The sequence below is a fragment of the Dipodomys spectabilis genome, unplaced genomic scaffold (assembly GCF_019054845.1).
Source record: "Dipodomys spectabilis isolate Male_0828 unplaced genomic scaffold, ASM1905484v1 ptg000273l, whole genome shotgun sequence".
NCBI classification, from domain to species: Eukaryota; Metazoa; Chordata; class Mammalia; order Rodentia; family Heteromyidae; genus Dipodomys; species Dipodomys spectabilis.
Genome location: NW_024870950.1, coordinates 3,953,346 through 3,972,908, shown reverse-complemented (window position 1 = coordinate 3,972,908; position 19,563 = coordinate 3,953,346). Strand labels below are relative to the sequence as shown.

Genomic DNA, 19,563 nt, shown 5'->3' with positions numbered 1-19,563 from the left:
TAATCCTGAATTCTATAAATCAACTAAGGATAAGAAAATATGGTGCCTGAAATTTCAGATAAACATTAAGAGAATTACCTAATGCCTCTATGACTTGCCAGTGAACAAAAACATGAAGAATGCTATTTATATTCTCATCTGTCAATAGGAGGGTCCAAAATTATGGTCATTGTATAGTAAGTGTTCAACCAGCTTATCCAATAAAAGACTAGCCAAGAATGACTGGTACATCCTCTAAATTCCACCTCTGAGGAAATGCAAGTTTATGTTTATTCACTTTCCAGGTAGATCTTGCACCTGCCTTTAGCAGAGTAAAGGTTAAGCCTTCATCCAAACAGCTCAGTCACATCCCAGATACTTAGATGTACACGAGCAGCAAATAAATGCTTTTGTTTGCTGCATGCTGCTAAGTTGGGGATGGTTTGTTGGCATTATTGTAACAACAGCTGGCTGACATATTTACATTCATGACTTTGAAAAGTGAAATCTTGGGAGTTAAGTTACTAATTAAGACTATGCAGAGATAAAGCAACAATGCTAGAGAGAATCCTGCATCAGGATGCCGGTGGCTCACGCCTGCAAATCCTAGCTACTCAGGAGGCTGAAATCTGAGGATCACAGTTCAAAGCCAGCCTGGGCAGGAAAGTCTATGAGACTCTTATCTTCAATTAGCTACCAAAAAACAAGAAGTGGTGCTGTGGCTCAGGTGGTAGAATGCTCGCTTTGAACTGAAGAGCTCAGGGACAGTACTCAGGACCAGAGCTCAAGCCCCACGACTGTGCAAAAAAAAGGCTGTCATAAATTTCCCATCTAACATGCTTTCAAATCCCTAACATGACCGATTATGGAAGGGGCCTTTGTGCAGCCACCACCAAGAATTATTTGGAACTCAGTCACCACACAAGAAGAAAGTGGAAAGGAGCAGATTCAACAGAATTAATGAAGAGCTAGAAGCTCCCATTTACACACCCTTATTCTCTCCCTACCAAATATACCCTATTAAATAATAGCAAATTTAAAAACTACAACTATACAAAGATATCCAGATGTCTAACAGAAAAGAGACTAATCAAATTTGTAAGAAATAGGAAGCAAATAGAAAGTTATTGTCTTTGTTTGTATTCTCTTATCACTTAAGCCAACAACAAGCAAGTCAATTTGTACCACAGAATCCCAGAAAGATTCTTTAAAGGGCTGGAGGTGTGACTCATGAGGTAGAGTGCTTGCTTAACAAATGCAAGGCCTTGACTTCAATCCCCAAAACTACTTAAAAAACACAAATAAGAACAAAACAGGGTGCCGGTAGCTCACATCTATAATCCTAGCTACTCAGGAGGCTGAGGTCTGAGGACTATGGTTCAAAGCCAGCTAAGGTAGGAAAGTCCATGAGACTCCTATCTCATTAATCACCAAAAGGCCAAAAGTGGAGCTGTGCCAAATGGTAGAACACTAGTCTTGAGCAAAAGAAGCTAAGGGACAGCACGCAGGCCTTGAGTTCAAGTCCCAGGATTGGCCAAAAGCAAAAATTAAAAAAAAAAAAAAGTTTTAGCCGGGTGCCGGTGGCTCATGCCTGTAATCCTAGCTATTCAAGAGGCTGAGATATGAGGCTCGCACTTCAAAGCTAGCCTGGGCAGGAAAGTCCGCTTCAAAGCCAGCCTGGACAGGAAAGTTTGTGAGACTCTTATCTCCAATAAACCACTAGAAAACTGGAAGTGGCGTTGTGGCTCAAGTGGTAGAGCACTCATCTTGAGCTGAAGAGCTGAGGGACAGTGCCCAGGCCCAGAGTTCAAGCCCCACGACTGACAAAAAAAAAAAAAGAAAGAAATGGAGCCAGGCCTAGTTGATGGCTCACGCCTGTAATCCTAGCTACTCAGGAGTCTGAGATCTGTGGATTGGTTCAAAGCCAGCCAGGGCAGGAAAGTCCGTGAGATTCTTATCTCCAATAAACCACCAGAAAACTGGAAGTGGTACTGTGGCTCAATCGGTAGAGCACTTGCCTTGAGCTGAAGAGTGTAGGGACAGCGCCCAAGCCCAGAGTTCAAGCCCCATGACCAACGAAAGAAGGAAAGCAAGAAAGCAAGCAAGCAAGCAAGAAAGAAAGAAAAGAGAGAAAGAGAAAAGGAAGTAGAGCCTCACTCAAGTGGTAGAGCAGTAGCCTTGAGCCATGGGGGTGCAGGGGGAGGGGAGGAACCAGGAAGAAGAAGAAAAGCTTAGGGACAGCACTCAGGCCCTGAGTTCAAGCTCCTGGTTTGGCACACACACGCACAGAAGAAGCAAAAAAAACAGCGCATTAAATTGATAGCAAGAACTTTTTTGGGGGGGGTCGGTCATGGGGCCTGAACTCTGGGCCTGGGCGCTGTTCCTCAGAGCTCTTCAGCTCAGGGCCAGCACTCTATCATTTGAGCCACAATGCCACTTCTGGCCTTTTCTACTTATGTGGTGCTAAGGATACAACCCAAGGCCTCATGCATTCAAGGCAAGCACTCCACAACTGAGCCATGTTCCCAGCCCCAACACCAAGAACTTTTGAAGGTGGACAAGAATGGGCTAAAACTGGCTGAAAGTTTGTATCAGCAGCTCAGATCCCTTGCCTCAAGATACCACCTACCGGGCTGGCCTATAATCCTAGATACTCAGGAGGCTGAGATCTGAGGATCATGGTTCAAAGCCAGCCTGGGCAGGAAAGTCTGTGAGACTCTCTCCATTAAACCACTCCGAAAACCAGACAGAAATGGAGCCAGGAATTGATGGCTCATGCCTGTAATCCTAGCTCCAGTGGTAGAGGGCTAGCCTTGAGCTAAAAAGCTCAGGGACAGCACCCAGGCCGAGTTCAAACCTCGATACTGACCAAAAAAAAAAAAAAAAATCCAGAACTGGGGTGTGGCTCAATGTTGGTGTGGAAGCTTGACGCTCTGAATTCAATCTTCCCCCTAAAATAAAGAAAATTTCTTAGAAGGAAGGATAAGCTTCTGCAAAAAGAACTACAGAGCTAGAATTGGTGGTTCGTGCCTGTAATCTTAACTACTTGGGAGGAACTTTGGAGGATGGAGAGAGTTCAAGTCTAGCTGGGCAAAGTTATCAAGACCCAGGTATTTTTGGGGGGACCAGTCCTAGGGCTTGAATTCAGGGCCTGAGATTTGTCCTTGAGTCTGCTCAAGGATAGGGCTTACCACTTAAGCCACAGTACCACTTCCAGCTTTTTCTGAGTAGTTTTTGTTAAGGGCAAGAATCTCGTAGACATTCCTGCCCTGGCTGGCTTTGAACCTGATTCTCAGATCTCAGCCTTCTGAGTAGCTAGGATTACAGGCGTGAGCGACTGGCACTCAGATCGTGTTTTATATTTCAAACTGTGTCTTGCTGGGCACCAGTGGCTCACAGAGCTCAGGCCCTGAGTTCAATTCTCAGGACCAGCAAAAATAAATAAAACATTTAAGGCCTGGAAACATGGTTCAAGTGGTAGAGTGCTTGCCTAATATGTGGGAGGCACATGCCAGAACTACAAACCCCATCAACCCCCAAAAGTCACAGACTACTCATGGAACAAATCTTTAAAAAATACACATCAAGACAGACCATTGTGAAATTTCAGAATGTCAGCCCAATTTATTGGGAATAAGCACAGTCCTTAGCATCATGCATGCTTGATTTTGTTGTTTTCTAGGTTTACTACTTTCTTTTTCTTTTCTTGCCTGGGCGCTGTCCCTGAGCTCTTCAGCTCAAGGCTAGTGCTCTACCACTTGAACCACAGTGCCACTTCTGGCCTTTTCTGCTTATGTGGTGCTGAGGAATTAAATCCAGGGTCTCAGGCATGCAAGGCAAGCACTCTACCACTGAGCCACCTTCCCAAAAGTAACTTTTTTTTTTTGCCAGTCCTTGGGCTTGAACTCAGCACCTGAGCATTGTCCCTAAGCTTCTTTTGCTCAAAGATAGCGCTCTGGGTTTACTACTTTCATTAGCTACTTGGATAAATATTTTAGGAGACGCTATCATGATCTTGGCACTGGGTAGACACAATTGCTTCTGCCTTAAGCTCACAGGATAGCAGAACAATCATGAAAGCAAGCCATGACAATTCATGAAATAGTAAGCACTGCAGAGAAGGCATGGAGAAAGTATAACCAGTGGAAACAACTCTTTCTAGTGCCACAGTCTTGCCCATAATTCACTAGAAAACATAATACATAAAGCTTTTTTCTTTTGTCAGTCGTAAACCTTGAACTAAGGGCCTGATGGTTAATTGGAGATAAAAAAAATCTCATGGATTTTTCTTGCCTGAGCTGGCTTTGAACTGCAATCCCCAGATCTCAGCCTCCTGAATAGCTAGGATTACAGGTGTGAGCTACCAGTGCCTGGCTTAAAAACTTATTTTTTCAGGATTTTTGATAACTGATGCAAACATTACAAGATTATTCTTTAGACTGGGAATATTAGAACCCTACTTTAAACAATAATAAGAGATTAGCCTACCAAAGCATTCTCAAGTAGAATAGTTAAATTATAGACCATTTCATATACAAAAGGGACCCCTGATGGGCTGGGAAGGTGGCTCAGTGGTAGAATGCTTGCCCTGCATGCATGAGGCCCTGGGTTCAATTCCTCAGCACCACATAAGCAGAAAAAGCCATAAGTGGTGCTGTGGCTCAAGTGGTAGAACACTAGCCTTGAGCTGAAGAGCTAAGGGACAATGCCCAGGCATAGAGTTCAGGCCCCACCACTGCCAAAAAAAAAAAAAAGTAAAGATAATGCAAGTAGGTAAAGTGAGCATAGAATATCTACTACAAAAGGGACCCCTGACAGGAAAAGGCCTAATGTCCCTGAGCTTTTTTGCTCAATGCTAGCGCTCTACCACTTGAGCCAAAGTGCCACTTCTGGTTTTCTGGTGGCTAACTGGAGATAAGAGTCTCACAGATTTTCCTTCCCAAGCTGGCTTTGAAGGCCGATGCTCAGATGTCACTTTCCTGACTAGTGAGGATCACAGGCATGAGCCACCAGTACCCATTGGAAAAAGGACTATTATTAGCAGCAATTAATTCAGGTATTCTCAAGCAGAAATTCCATTTTAAATTCATTTTCACTTACTCAGTACTTCCTGAAAAATCTTCATTTGGGCAGAAACTTTCCATGACTGGCCTTTTCCAAAAGATGAATCATTTAAAAAAGTCTGAGCTAGTTGGCTCAGCTAGTTATATGATAAGGACAGATAAAAATATCATTTTCCCTATTCACCAAGGTTAATAAACCACGAAACACCAAAAATCCAAAACTGAACAATCAAAACACCTTTAGAAAAACTGACTAGGGCTGGGAAGGTGGCTCAGTGGTAGAGCGCTTGCCTTGCATGCATGAGGCCCTGGGTTCGATTCCTCAGTACCACATAAGCAGAAAAAAAAGCCAGAAGTGGCACTGCGGCTCAAGTGGTAGAGCGCTAGCCTTGAGCTGAGGGACAGCACCCAGGCCCAGAGTTCAGGCCCCACGACCAGACCAAAAAAAAAAAAGAAAAACTAAGACTAGTTTTGTGCTAACACTATCTTATGCTTACACTTGCACACTCTTCCAAGCCATTACGAGCCTTCGCATAGTTCTTAAAGAGGTAGTAAAGTTCTTAACTTAATACAAAGACAAAAAGAAAAAGCAGAATAATGATATCAATAGACGAAAAGAGCCAGGCGCTGCCTCACATCTCTAATCACAGGTACTCAGGAGGTTGAGAGCTGAAGATCCTGGTTCAAAGACAGCCTGGCCAAGAAAGTCCCCATGAGACTCTTACTTCCAATCAACCACTCAGAAAACAAACTAGAAGTGGAGCTGTGGCTCAAGTGGTAGATTGCTAGCCTTGAGCAAAAAAGAGCCCATGGACAGCACCCAGACCCTGAATTTAAGCCCATGACCAACCAAAATAATAATAAAAAAAAAAGGACAGGATGAAAAGATATGCTTAAATCCAGGCACCAATTTATGTCTGGATTGTTAATTAAAATTCAAATCTCCCTCAAGAGGGTTACTTATAACCAAAGTTAAATATAAATAATGTTTAAAAAAATTCCTGCCAACATACCAAGTATTAATAAAGTTTCCATTCTCTTTAGGAAGAGAATACTTTCTTGGGCTGGGATGTGACTCAGTGGCAATGTGCTTGCCTAGCAAGTATAACATCCTGAGTTTAATCCCCAGTAGCAAAAGAGAAAAGACAAAAAAAAAAAATGATGTTTAAAAAAAAAGAGTACTATCTCTTGTCTTGAAATTTATGGGGTTTTACAAACAATAAACATATTACTTTCAGGAATAAACATGTGTGCATGAGTATATAATTAATGAAAAAAATAAGTCCTTCCATATTCATGTTTCCTTTTTGATAGATTTGGTACTGCCCTCTTCTGACAAAATGTGGAAACAGCAAACTCCTTAAATACTCAGCCATTATTAAAACTTGCTGCTTACTTTCAAAAATTAAGTAGTAAACTTGTGGAATGTATTTGTATTTGCAAACAAACTATAAATTTTAATTTGATCAGCTTATTCCAGCTTTTTGAGCTCTCTATGCAGGCTCCTGGTGAAGATATAAATAACTCTTCCTTGGATATTCTGTTTTGGTTTTTTTTGGGGTCCGGTTGTGGGGCCTGAACTCTGGGCCTGGGCGCTGTCCCTCAGCTCTTCAGCTCAAGGCTAGCGCTCTACCACTTGAGCCACAGCACCACTTCCAGCTTTTTTCTTTTTTTGCTTATGTGGTGCTGAGGAATCGAACCCAGGGCCTCAGGCATGCAAGGCAAGCGCTCTACCACTGAGCCACCTTCACAGCCCTTCCTTGGATATTCTGTATGCACATGGAAATAATCCAGGCTAAAACAGAAGTGTAAAAGTTTTTATTTTAAATTTATATGTCTAATGCAACATCAACACAGTGCAAAAATAATAATTATTATTATTTTGCCAGTTCTGGGGCTTGAACTCTGGGCCTGCACATTGTCCCTGAGCTTTTGCTCAAAGGCTACCACTTGAGCCACAGTGCCACTTCAAGCTTTTTCTGAGTAGCTTATTAGAGAAAAGAGTCTCATAGTCTTTCCTGCCCAGGCTAGCTTTGAACTGTGATCCTCAGATCTCAGCCTCCTAAACAGCTGGAATTACAGGCATAAGCCACCAGTGTCCAGCTTAGTGTATTATGTTTATAGAACTTCCCTACATTATTTTTATTTTTTTGCTGCTGCTGGGGCTTGAATTCAGACTGGGCACTTGTGCTCAAGGCAAACCAGATGAGACAGCTCACTTTCAGCTTTTTGGCGATTAATTGGAGGTAAGAGTCTCACAGACTTTCCTACATGGCCTGGCTTTGAACCATGATCCTCAGATCTCAATCTCCTGAGTAGCCAGGATTACAGGCGTGAGCCACTGGCACCCAGATGTCTCTGCATTATTTTTATAGGACTTATCAATGATTGGCTTACTGACAGTGTTCTCTTTAACCCCATTGGATAATTCAGTAACTTCCAATAGAGTTACCAATTCATATCATCATTCTTGAATGAATCCTCAAAACAACTAATTCCCAAGGAAAAGAGTACCTTAGGGCTGGGAAGGGGGCTCAGTGGTAGAGTGCTTGCCTTGCATACACAAGGCCCTGGGTTCGATTCCTCAGCACCACATAGGCAGAAAAAAAAGGCCGGAAGTGGCGCTGTGGCTCAAGTGGTAGAGTACTCACCTTGAGCTGAAGAGCTGAGGGACAGTGCCCAGGCCCAGAGTTCAGGCCCCACAACCGGACCCAAAAAAAAAAAAAAAAAAAAAAGAGTACCTTATAATAAACAACTCTAACAGATGTGGTCTGTGTGATCTAACTTGTCATTATCAATCCTGGATCTCCTATAGAACAAAAAGGAGACGTGCTGAAGTATGTAAGAACTAAGTGTTATAATGTTTATAAGCAATTCCCAAATGGATTAAATAAAACAAAAAAAATACAAGTATATTAAAGGCAAAACAACGAATAAGCACATGGGTATTCATTCTATTGTGGCAACATTTTTTTTCTGCCAGTACTGGGTCTTGAACTCAGGGTTGGGTACTGTCCTTGAGCTTCTGTTGCTCAAGGCTAGCACTCTACTACTTAAGCCAAAGCTCCACTGTTTATATGGTACTGAGAAATCAATTCCAGAGCTTTATGCATTGCTAGGCAAGCATTCTACCACTAAGGCATATTCCCAGCCCTCCAGCAACATTTCTGTATGACAGTTTTCATAAGAAAATGTTTAGGAGAAAATAAAACAGTAAGTTTTTGCTCCATACTATTGATAAAATTGATCATGCCAAATTTCATTTTTCAAAATGCATTTTCATTGGTTACATACAGTTCAGGTGGGTGCCAGTGGCTCATACCTATAATCTTAGCTATTCAGGAGGCTGACATCTGAGGACAGGCAAAACAAGCATAGGCAATTAGAAGTGTAGGAATTAGAAGTGTAGCTTAAGGGGCAGAGTTAAAAAGCGAGTAAAAGCACTACTGAGTTTAAGCTGAAATATCTAAGTTCAAGCCTGAGTACCAGCATGAATAAGCAACAAAACAAAAGTGAAACACAAATGAAACAAAAGTGCAGCTGATTCTGTATTGCTGGGTTCCACATCATCAATTCAATGATGCACAGACAGAAAATATGCAGAAAAATAGAACTCCATCTGTACAGCACATGTACAGACTTTTCATGTCATTATTTCCTAAACAATAATACTATTTGTGTGTCACTGAAACTGAGCTAGGTATTATAAATAATACAGAGATGCAAAAAGCTGTGAATAATTTATATACAAATATTACACCATTTTATTTATGTAATGAACATGAGTAAGGAATCTGGCTGGACAGTGGGACCAATATTCCAATATGGAAGGATGATTATAATTACTGGGAAACAGATATTATTGTTATTATTTTTTTGTTCTGGTCCTGGGGCTTGAACTCTAGGACTGGATACTGTCCCTGAGCTTTTGTGCTCAAGACTAGTGTTTTGTCTTATTTTTTTGCCAGTCATGGGGTTGAACTCAGGGTCTGGACATTGTTCCTGGGCTTTTGCTCAAAGCTAGCACTCCAGCACTTGAGCAGCAGCTCCATTTCTAGCTTTCTGTGGTTAACTAGCATCTTACAGATCTTCCTGCCCAGGCTGGCTTTGAACCCCAAATCCTAAAATGTCAGCCTCCTGACAGAGACTTTTCTGCCCAGGATAGCTTTGAATCACAGTCCTCAGATCTCAGCCTCCTGAGTAGCTAGGATTACAGGCATGAACCACTGGCGCCCAGCCAGGTATTATTTTAATAACAATAACTTCAGGGGAAATTCAATTTTCAGGCTGTTTCCATGTTTAATTTGTAACTGTTAAGGGAAATAAACATAGCCACTTAAAAAAAACTGATTGATATTTCATCTGTTCTTATTTAACTCTAAATTACAATGCAGTTTTCATATAATAAATTTAGCTAAGTAGGGAGAGGAAGAAAAGAAATTCCAAGCATATGGCTTTTAACTTAAAACACCTAGTAGGCTAAACTGGTCAAGACTTTTATGCCTCTACTGTTTTTCTATATTAAATAAGCTTTGAACCCATTTAAATAACATTAAGAAAATAATATTGGAGCCAAATTTCTCCCCAAGAATTTTCAATTGCTACCTGATTTCAGAAGCCTCCTAGGGCTAGTTCACATTCTCTTTAGAATAATGACTTATCCAAAGTCACAAAACATGTGATGACAAAGTGGAAATACAAATTTTTCTCAGATTATCCAAAACTTTTTCAAAATGTTAAGATGGATTAAAATGAAGACAGATGCTAACATCACTTAGAAAGTTGCTCATTTTAGCCAGGCGCCGGTGGCTCATGCCTGTAATCCTAGCTACTCAGGAGGCTGAGATCTGAGGATCTCGGTTCAAAGCCAGCCCAGCCCGGGCAGAAAAGACCGTGAGACTCCTATCTCCAATAAACCACTAGAAAACCAGAAGTGGCTCAAGTGGTAGAGTGCTCACCTTTAGCTGAAGAGCTAAGGGACAGCACTCAGGCCCAGAGTTCAAGCCCCACGACCGACCAAAAAAAAAAAGAAAGAAAGTTGCTCATTTTTAAAAGCATTAGTTTTATCGGCTTCATTAGTATATAAAGGTCCTCTTACCTCACTTCCTCACCAGCAAAATCAAACACCTTGGTGATTTTAACTTTTTCAGTTTCTTTAGGTTTCTCTAAATCATCTGTTTTTACCAACAACTTCCTTGAACTTGTCTCTTCACTCTCTTCTCCTGTCTGTGAAAAGATAAAGAAATCCAATCAGTTACACCAAAGTCTAAACTTAGCCCCCATAGTAAGGTATCAAGTCGGCTTTCTGCGATAAGATTCAAATCTCAGTTTGCAAAGAAAAAAGGAACAGAAAATTCTGAAAATTTGGGATATTTCTGGAGAGATATTCATCTCTAAACTTACCTTAACCTGTGTACTTGGGGATGCTTTTGACTTTGGTCCCACATCATTGAGGAAGCTGGCCCACAGTTCATCTTCTTTCTTTTTCCTTGCAACCTCTGACCCAATGCCTTTTTCTTGCTCTTCTCCATCTTCTTCCTCGCTACTAGTTCCTCCAGATTCTGCCCTGGTATCCTCTTCCTCCTCCTCCTCTTCTAACAAGAGGCCACTTTGTTTCCTTTTCCTATTCACCAACAATCACCAAGGAAGAAACACAGGACAGACAACACAAAATTATTTTTATCCCTTGAATACTTAAAAAATGTATCTAGGGCTACTAATAACAAGGGGAGCAAAGAAAGGAACCTGAGATTTGTAAAAATAACTAGAGTTCCTACTGTCTGCGCTGTCTCCATTCACATCACTTTCAACACCAAATCACTTCATAGCACTAATCTGTTCAGAAAGAGTATTCCAAGAACACAGATATGCCAAGTATTTTTTTTCTTTTTACTTTTTCAAGCTCCTCCATTTGAAGAATAAATTCTATTGAGAAGGGAGTCAAGTTCATTTCTGTTATTTCCTCCAGAAGCTCTCAGGAAAAAAAATATAAATACTCTGCATTACCTTGTAAAGAAATGAAACTTAGAATACAGAGAAACTTATGGATAAGAGTACTGGGTCCAACCGGGTGCTGGTGGCTCAAACCTGTAATTCTAGCTACTCAGGAGGCTGAGATCTGAGGATTGAGGTTCAAAGCCAGCCCAGGCAGGAAAGTCCATGAGACTCTTATGTCCAATTAACTCCCAGAAAACTGGAAGTGGCGCCATGGCTCAAGTGGTAGAGCACTAGACTTGAGCTGAAGAGCTGAGGGACAGCACCCAAGCCCAGCCTTCAATCCCATGACCAACCAAAAAAAAAAAAAAAAAGTACAGTGTCCAAGACATAAGCATATATTGCATCTTATAGTATTTTGACTTTATGGTCATCTAATATCTAAAGTTCTTTTATTCCTTTTCATAAACCGCTTCAGTATTCAGTAAGACAAAATAAGATGCTTCTATCTGAATTGAAAATTAATTAGAAGGCAGGTGCTGGTGGCTCATGCCTGTAATCCTAGCTCCTCAAGAAGCAGAGATCAGAGGATGCCAGTTCAAAGCCAGCCTGGGAAGAAAAGTCCCCGTGAGACTCCTATCTCAATTAACAACTCAAAAAACTGGAAGTGGTGCTATGGCTCAAGTGGTAGAATGTTAGTCTTGAGCACAAAGGACAGCACTCTAGCCCTGAGTTAAAGCCCCACAACCCACCAAAAAAAAAAAAATCAGAGTGACACCGCCCCCCCACAAAAGAAATATACATATTACCTGTAACCCCTCTGCAATCACCTGTATTTATTTATTTATGTCGGTCATGGGGCTTGAACTCTGTCCTTCAGCTCTTCAGCTCAAGGCTAGCGAGCAGCTACCACTTGAGCTGCTACCATTTGAGCCACCTCACTTCCAGTTTTCTGAGTAGCTTATTGGAGATAAGTCTCATGGACTTTCCTGCCTGGGCTGGCTTTGAATCCAATCCTCAGATCTCAGCCTTCTGAGTAGCTAGGATTATAGGCGTGAGCCACAGGTGCCTGGCTGCACATCACCTTTATAACAATAAAATTTTTTTTTTTTAAATTCAAACTTTGGTGACTGTGTAATTCAATATCAGATATATGCCCTGCCCCCCCCCCTTTTAAATTAGGATTTTCTGATTCCTCAGCTATCTTGGGCTAAGGTTTGTATTTATGGCAATGTTGCTTCTCTAGCATTTCTGTGTCATGCTTTCTGTGTCAATTCATGGGTCTTGTGATTTGTCTGTCACCTGTTCTGCATCCTGGCTCCAGGCCAGAGATAAGCCCCTGTAGTTAATAATCTGCAACCTACATCAAACAACATGGCATGAAAAACTCATTATGAACTCCTTTGGTGAAATAAAGGACTTTTCTAGATTTTAAGTTTGCTATAAAAGTACTTTTAAAGAAATAAAACTGCCAGGCATTGATGGCTTATGACTGTAATCCTAACTATTCAGGAGGCTGAGATCTGAGAATAGCAGTTTGATGCTAGTCTGGATAAGAAAGCCCATTTAACCACCAGAAAACTAGAAGTGGCACTGTGGCTCAAGTGGTAGCCTGAATTCAAGCCCCAAGATGAAAGAAAGAGGGGGGGGAGGGGGGAAAGGAGAGGGAGAGAGAGAGATCCTTGCAATTCTTAATTAAAAAAAAAAAATTAACTTGGCTGGGGATGTGGTTAGTGGTAGTGTTTGCCTAGCATGCATGAAGCCACTAACCTTAAGCACAAAGGTGACAAGACAGCACCCAGGCCCTGAGTTTCAAGCCCCAGGATTGGTACCAAAAAAAAAAATTGTTAACTTTCCAAAGAACTTAATTTTAAAACATCAGCAAATGTTTCCCTCAAAAGACAGAAAGGTTAGAATCCCAGACAATTTTTTTAAAAAAGCACAAAACCCAGACCAAACCCTGTCATGTGATCAATCTCAGCACTCTAAAGGGCAGCATCACCTGGCTGGAATGCTCTGAGCCTTCCGTTTTGTCCCTTTGGTTTTCTGGGTCTGTTCTTCACCATCCACTTCATCTTCCTTCACTAATTCATTGACATCATCTTCACTATACTCCCCACCTGGAATCATATAATAATGTGGTCACATAGAAATTCTCACATAAGGGGCTGGGAAGGTGGCTGAGTGGTAGAGTGCTTGCCTTGCATGCATGAGGCCCTGGGTTCGATTCCTCAGCACCACATAAGCAAAAAGAAAAAAGCCGGAAGTGGCGCTGTGGCTCAAGTGGTAGAGCGCTAGCCTTGAGCTGAAGACCTGAGGGACAGCACCCAGGCCCAGAGTTCAGGCCCACGACCGGACCCCAAAAAAAAAAAAAAAAAAACGAAAAGAAATTCTCACATAAGGGGCTGGGAAGGTGGCTCAAGTGGTAGAGTGCTAGCCTTGAGCTGAAGAGCTGAGGGACAGCGCCCAGGCCCAGAGTTCAGGCCCCATGACTGGACACCCCCCACCCCCCAAAAAAAGAAATTCTCACATAAAAACATTTCTATTGTGAAAAGGGTTGGGGTGGGGGGAGAATGAAGGGAAGTGGGATAGGAATGATAACTATTAATGAAAATAGCTCCCCAGTAGCAAGGCACCTTTGGCTCACGAATGCAATGCTAGCTACTCAGGAGGCTGAAATAGAGGCTTGAAGCCAGCCCCAAGAGAAAAGTCCACGAGACTTTTCTAGAAGTGGATGGAGGGAAGGCGTAAGAACGACTGAGATGAGAGATTTTTTTTTCACCTAAGCGACTGTGTGAATAAAAAAGTTAAGGACATCAGCAAGGTGAGGGGCCTGTAATTGTAGCAAAGTCCTGAGGATTGTGGTTCAAAGCCAGCCCAGGCCGAAAAGTCGGTGAGACTGTTATCTCCAACGCTCCAACAAAAAGCCAGAAGTGGAGCTATGGTTCAAGTTGGTGGAGCATCAGCCTTGCGTGGGGGTGGGGTGGGATAGCGCCCCGGGCCCCGAGTTCAAGCCCCAGGCGCACACAGAAAAGAAAAAAAAAAAAAAGTTCTGAGAAGGCAGCCAGGCGCTGACCCTGTAAAGAGGCAAAGCACCACGTTACGGGACTTTCTAACAACCAGGGCCCGGGCTGGGCGCGGGCCGTGGGCAGCCCGATCCTGGACGTGGCGGTGGCACGGCCCGCTGGCTCGGAGCCTCGAGGCGCGGCGCTGCCGTCGGGCGCGCAGACGGCGTCCCCGGAGACCAGCGGCACTCACGTGCCGGTTCCCGCCCTCCGACAGGGGGCGGCGGCCCGCGCGGGCCACGGGGAGCCGCCGCGCGAGGCCGGCCCGCGCACGCCTCGGGCCCGGGCGGCCGGGAGGAGGTGACAGGGGTCCGGGCGCGGAGCCCACGGGCCTCGGGGGCCACGGCGGCGGCGGCGGCGACCCGGGCCGGGGTGGGGGGCCCTGAGCGCCTCACGTGAGGCTCGGGGCGGGACCATCCGCCGCTCGCCTCAGGCCGACTCGCTCACCCGACGGCACGTAGTCTTCGTCTTCCTCCGAGGTGGAGAAGTCTTCGGAGTCGAATTCTTCCATGTTGTTGCAGCTCGGGGTCGCGCAACCCACCAGGACCCGGGCAGCCTCCCCCTCCTGGAAAGCTCTAGGGAGGGACCATAGAGCCCGGGCGGCGACTGCCAGGGCGGCCCCGGAGGCGTGTGCACATGCGCACAGAGTGCCACGTGGTCAAAGACGCCACTTCCGGCCACCATACCTGGGCCCAAGCGGGAGCCCGGACACTCCCGAGCGCTTTGCATGCTGGGACTTGTAGTCTTCAGTGTAACCTCACTGCGTTGACCCAATAAATATGCTTAAATAAAACTACCTGTTTGTGGAAATACAGTTGACTCTTAGTTCTGTATTCTCAACCTTTCTGGGTAGCTAAATTTTAACCTTATAGTCCTCAAAGTCGATAATTATTGCTTTCTGGGCTCATTCTTGGGCACGCACAGAGAATGGAAACTTGCAGTGTTGAGATTCCAGTTATGGTTAAATAGGAGGACTTACAGTTCCTCGTCGATGTTAGAATCCCGCACCAAAAAAAGGAGTGGGAAGGCTGGGAAGGTGGCTCAGTGGTAGAGCGTTTGTCTTGCATGTATGAGGCCCTGGGTTCGATTCCTCAGCACCACATAAGCAAAAAGAAAAAAGCCGGAAGTGGTGCTGTGGCTCAAGTGGTAGAGCACTAGCCTTGAGCTGAAGAGCTGAGGGACAGCACCCAGGCCCAGAGTTCAGGCCCCACGACTGGACCCCCCTCCCCCCACCAAAAAAGGAGCGGGAAATGCTCCAGTCTGTGTGCAAGGGCAAGTCAATATCTACCCGGAAGCCGCGGAAAGGATGGCGAAGCAGCTAAATCTGGATTGATGAAACAGATTGGCACAGACAGCATAATGGACAGCCCTGCTGTGAGAGCCAAAGGTCACATTATCCGGGGTAAGACAAATGCGAAACCTTGCTGGCAAGTGTAGCCATGTGATGTGAATTTTAAAAAAAAATGTTAAAAGTTGGGCTGGGAAGGTGGCTGTGGTAGATCCCCCCCCCCCCCAAAAAAAAATGTTCAAAGTTAAAGGCCAGGCAAGTTCTACAGATCAGAGACAGAAGAAGGATTTAAATAACACTGTCATCCAGGATAAGAGTTATGTGAAGAGCAGGGTTACAATAGTGAGAAGACTGGCCCTCCCTCCCTCCCTTCTTTTTGACGGTGGTGGCCCTTGAACTTTGCCTGGGTGCTGTCCCTGAGCTCCCCCATCTCCACACAGCTACTGCTCTACCATTTGAACCACAGCTCCACTTCTGGTTTTCTGGAGATAAAAGTCTCACAGACTTTCCCGTCTGGGCTGGCTTTGAAACATGATCCTCAGATCTCAGCTTCCTGAGTAGCTAGGATTACAGGTGTGAGTCACCAGTGCCCAGCAAGACTGGCTAAACAAGGATACTGACATTTAATGCAAATAGCCTCTAAAGTTCCTGGCTTTGCTGTTGTGTGCCAATGCCAAGGGCGACTTGAAGTGCAAACCCTTTATGTTGTATAGAGCCCACAGTTTACAAACACTTAAAGAGGAAAATGCGAAACATATGCCAGTCCATTGTTGGTGGAACAAAAAAGTACAGAGCAGAAATCTTGCTTTCAAGGTTTTACTGATTTTTTTTTTTTTTTTTGTCGGTCGTGGGGCTTGAACTCTGGGCCTGGGCACTGTCTCTCAGCTCTTCAGCTCAAGGCGAGCGCTCTACCACTTGAGCTACAGCGCCACTTCCGGTTTTCTGGTGGTTTATTGGAGATAGGAGTCTCACGGTCTTTCTTGCCCGGGCTGGCTTTGAACCGCGATCCTCAGATCTCAGCCTCCTGAGTAGCTAGGATTACAGGCGTGAGCCACCAGCGCCCGGCTTGGTTTTACTGATTTTTACTAATGCCTTTTGTCCATTGCCATGAAGAACTGGAATATGCACACCCCAATGCAGAAGTTTGTTGTTTTTTTTCTTATGTCCTCAAACACTCATCCAACCACTTGATTGGGGCATAATAAACGCTTTCAAGGCACACTACACAAGCTTTAAAATGAAGGCCTGGAAGACCCACAAGGCCAACAAGGAAACCACAATAATGTCCTACTGGTAGTCAGTTACTATATGCAACCTTATCAGTTACACTGGAATAGCATGGAATTAATATCGTCAGCTGCTCTTGGTAACTGTTAGAAAGTTTGGCCAGACTGTGTAGAAAGTGTCACAGAACAAATATAAAGAACAGTCAATAACACCTACTGCATGGCAAATAATTGGGGGCCTTTAGGACAATGAATGAAAAAGATGTGGAGAATTTTTGGCAGACAAGACAGTAGAGTCCATCAAATGAAGACCTAGATGAGATGGCAAAGTAAGCTGTAGGAGTCAGCTATGAGGAGGAGGAGGAGAACACAAGACTCTCAAGAATTGTCCCTTTTACAGCGGCCAAAACAACAGAATGGAATTCTGCTCTGCTGGACATTTTTTAATGCCAATGTTAGAGTGTGACCCTATGCTTGGTCACAACCTCAAATTTAACCCCTCACCTCCACTGATTTGCTCTTTACATGCAGATGCTTAAAAACATGAGGCAGAAAGCCAAGCCAAGCTGGTTCAGTTTTTCACATCAGATTGAGAGAGCCCAATGCATCGTTAGTGGAGATAGTCAAACTTTTAAGGAAGAACTGCCAATAGATGCCCATGTGCTACCTTTTCCCTCTTCTGTGGAATTCCACCACCCCCCCCCCCCCCCCCCGCCTTGCTGGGTCTTTAGGGGACATAGTTGAGTTGAATCACACTGCACATTACTCCATCACAACCTGCATTTCCATCAATAATAAGCATTTAATGTTTGTAAACTTTTTTTTTTTTTGGTCAGTTTTGGGGCTTGAACTCAGGTCCTGGGCACTGTCCCTGAGCCTCTTTGTGCTCAAGGCTAGCACTGCACAACTTGAGCTACAGTGCCACTTCTGTTTTCTGAGTGGTTAATTGGAGATAAGAGTCTCACAGGGATTTTTCTTCCAGGGATGACTTCAAACTGCAATCCTCAGATCTTAGCCTCCTGAGTAGCTAGGATTATTGTGAGCCACCAGCGCCCTGCTCCTGTTTGTGTTTTTTTTCCTATTTGTACTGGGGCTTGAACTCAGGGCCTAGGTGCTATACTTGAGCTTTTTCTCCTTTACCATTTGAGCCACAGCTTCATTTATGGCTTTTTGCTGGTTAATTGGAGATGTGTCTCACAGGCTTTCCTGCCTGGGCTGGCTTTGAACCATCATTCTCAGCACTTAGTCTCCCTTTGTTGTGTATGGCAACTAAGGTGTCTTCTGAGATGTGTGCAACTGAGTTTTTGTGTGGATCCTGGAGCTTGAACTCAAGGCACTGTCCCTGAGTTTTTGGTTTTGTTTTGTTTTCTTCTCGAGACTAGAACTCTACCATTTGAGTTACAGATGCCATTTCTGGTTTTCTGGTGGTTAATAAGAGTCTCACAGACTTTCCTGCCACAGCTGGCTTCCAATTTTGATCTTCAAATCAGCCTCCTGAGTAGCTAGAATTACAGGTTTGAGCCACTGGCTCCCAGTGAAAGATGTCTTTGAACAGACACATACCTAAAACAGGTCAGGTGACAAAAGGTTTCCACAAGCTTACAAGAACCTAACCTACAAGCAATGCTTCACTATTCTTACTATAGAAATGTTATTCACAAACAAGAATATAGAGTCATACCAAAGTTTCTTGATATCCCACAGAGTTAATGAATCAAGGTCACATGTAAGTATAATTACATCTTTGAGTAAGAATTTTCCTGTAACTTAGAAAAAAGTTGACATAAAATACAGTGAAAGGCCAGGCGCTGGTGGCTCTCGCCTGTAATCCTAGCTACTCAGGAGCCTGAGATCTGAGGATCGCAGATAGAAGCCAGCACAGGCAGAAAGTCCCTGTGAGACTCTTCTCTCCAATTAACCAGTCAAAAACCAGAAGTGGAGCTGTGGCTCAAAATGATAGAGCGCTAGCCTTGAGCAAAAGAGCTCAGGGACAATGCCCAGGCCCAGAGTTCAAGTCCCATGACTGACCAAAAAAAACAAAAAACACAACAACAACAACAAAAAAAAAAACTGATCAACTTTATTACAAAAGATAAACTTTCTGGCTACTCAAAAAGAAATGCAATTCCAACCCAAAGAATTTAAAGTAACTCTTTATTGATAAACATTTACACATTAGAATTAGAAATGTCAGTAGAAAAATAAAGTTTAAATAATTTCCTATTGTACAAAGATTTGATCATTTTAACTGTAGCAGTTAGTGAAATTACCTAATTTTTAAAAAGTTAAGCTGATTTTGGTCACAACCAGCCTCACAGAATGCACAAAAAAAGAAATGCAACTTCACAGACTTCTGTGTGTGGATTGCTAACGGCACCAGGGCGTCACATTCCAGGAAACAGCTCCAAAGGGAAGGTTGGCGTGTTCTGCAGTGTAATAAGAACTTAATGCAAACCAGAATGGTCAGAAAGGACATTGGAATCAAAAGCCAACATATGATTGATTAAAAATGTGAAGGGATGTAAGGAAGGATACAAGGTTAGTTATTTCCATCAGCTGCTTCTCACTAGTTGAAACAGTGTTACTTGATGCCTTTTAGCAGACTTTGGCAAATATACATAGTACAGTGACATCTTTCTCTTGCAACATTCATTCTGCTCTTGCTTATGAATTTTTTCAGTTCTCACCAAATGCTTTCACCCCAAAAGCCTATTAAAGAATCAACAGGGTTGATTTTTGATTTTCAAACAATTACTGAGGACTACCTCCCTTTTCTCAGCATTTACAGAAAGTAAAGTTGAACCTTGCTGGGGAAATGATGGCTGAATGTCTCTAAGAAAGTCAGTTGTTGGCAAAAGTTCTCAAAAAATTTTATTAGGTAAAATGTTCGACATGAATGCCAACATTCTATCATCTGAGCAGCCAACTGCAAATAATTCTGTATTTGAGACAAGAATCAGGAAGAAAAGAGACAGGAAAAAAAACCCCACCAAAGTGGAATACATTCT

At 43.5% G+C, this 19,563-nt stretch overlaps 1 protein-coding gene across 1 annotated transcript in view; it reads right to left on the bottom strand.

The window, feature by feature from the left end:
• The window catches only part of Cfdp1 (craniofacial development protein 1), an 88,180-nt gene extending 73,499 nt beyond the window's left edge, over positions 1 to 14,681 (bottom strand). Inside the window, exons 1-4 of the mRNA XM_042700885.1 lie at positions 14,489 to 14,681; positions 12,979 to 13,096; positions 10,446 to 10,665; positions 10,141 to 10,268 (exon numbers count right to left, since the gene is read on the bottom strand). Coding sequence (XP_042556819.1) covers positions 10,141 to 10,268; positions 10,446 to 10,665; positions 12,979 to 13,096; positions 14,489 to 14,552 — 530 coding nt within the window. The 5' untranslated portion in view covers positions 14,553 to 14,681. The remainder of the gene's footprint in view (positions 1 to 10,140; positions 10,269 to 10,445; positions 10,666 to 12,978; positions 13,097 to 14,488) is intronic.
• Positions 14,682 to 19,563: the final 4,882 nt, after the last annotated feature.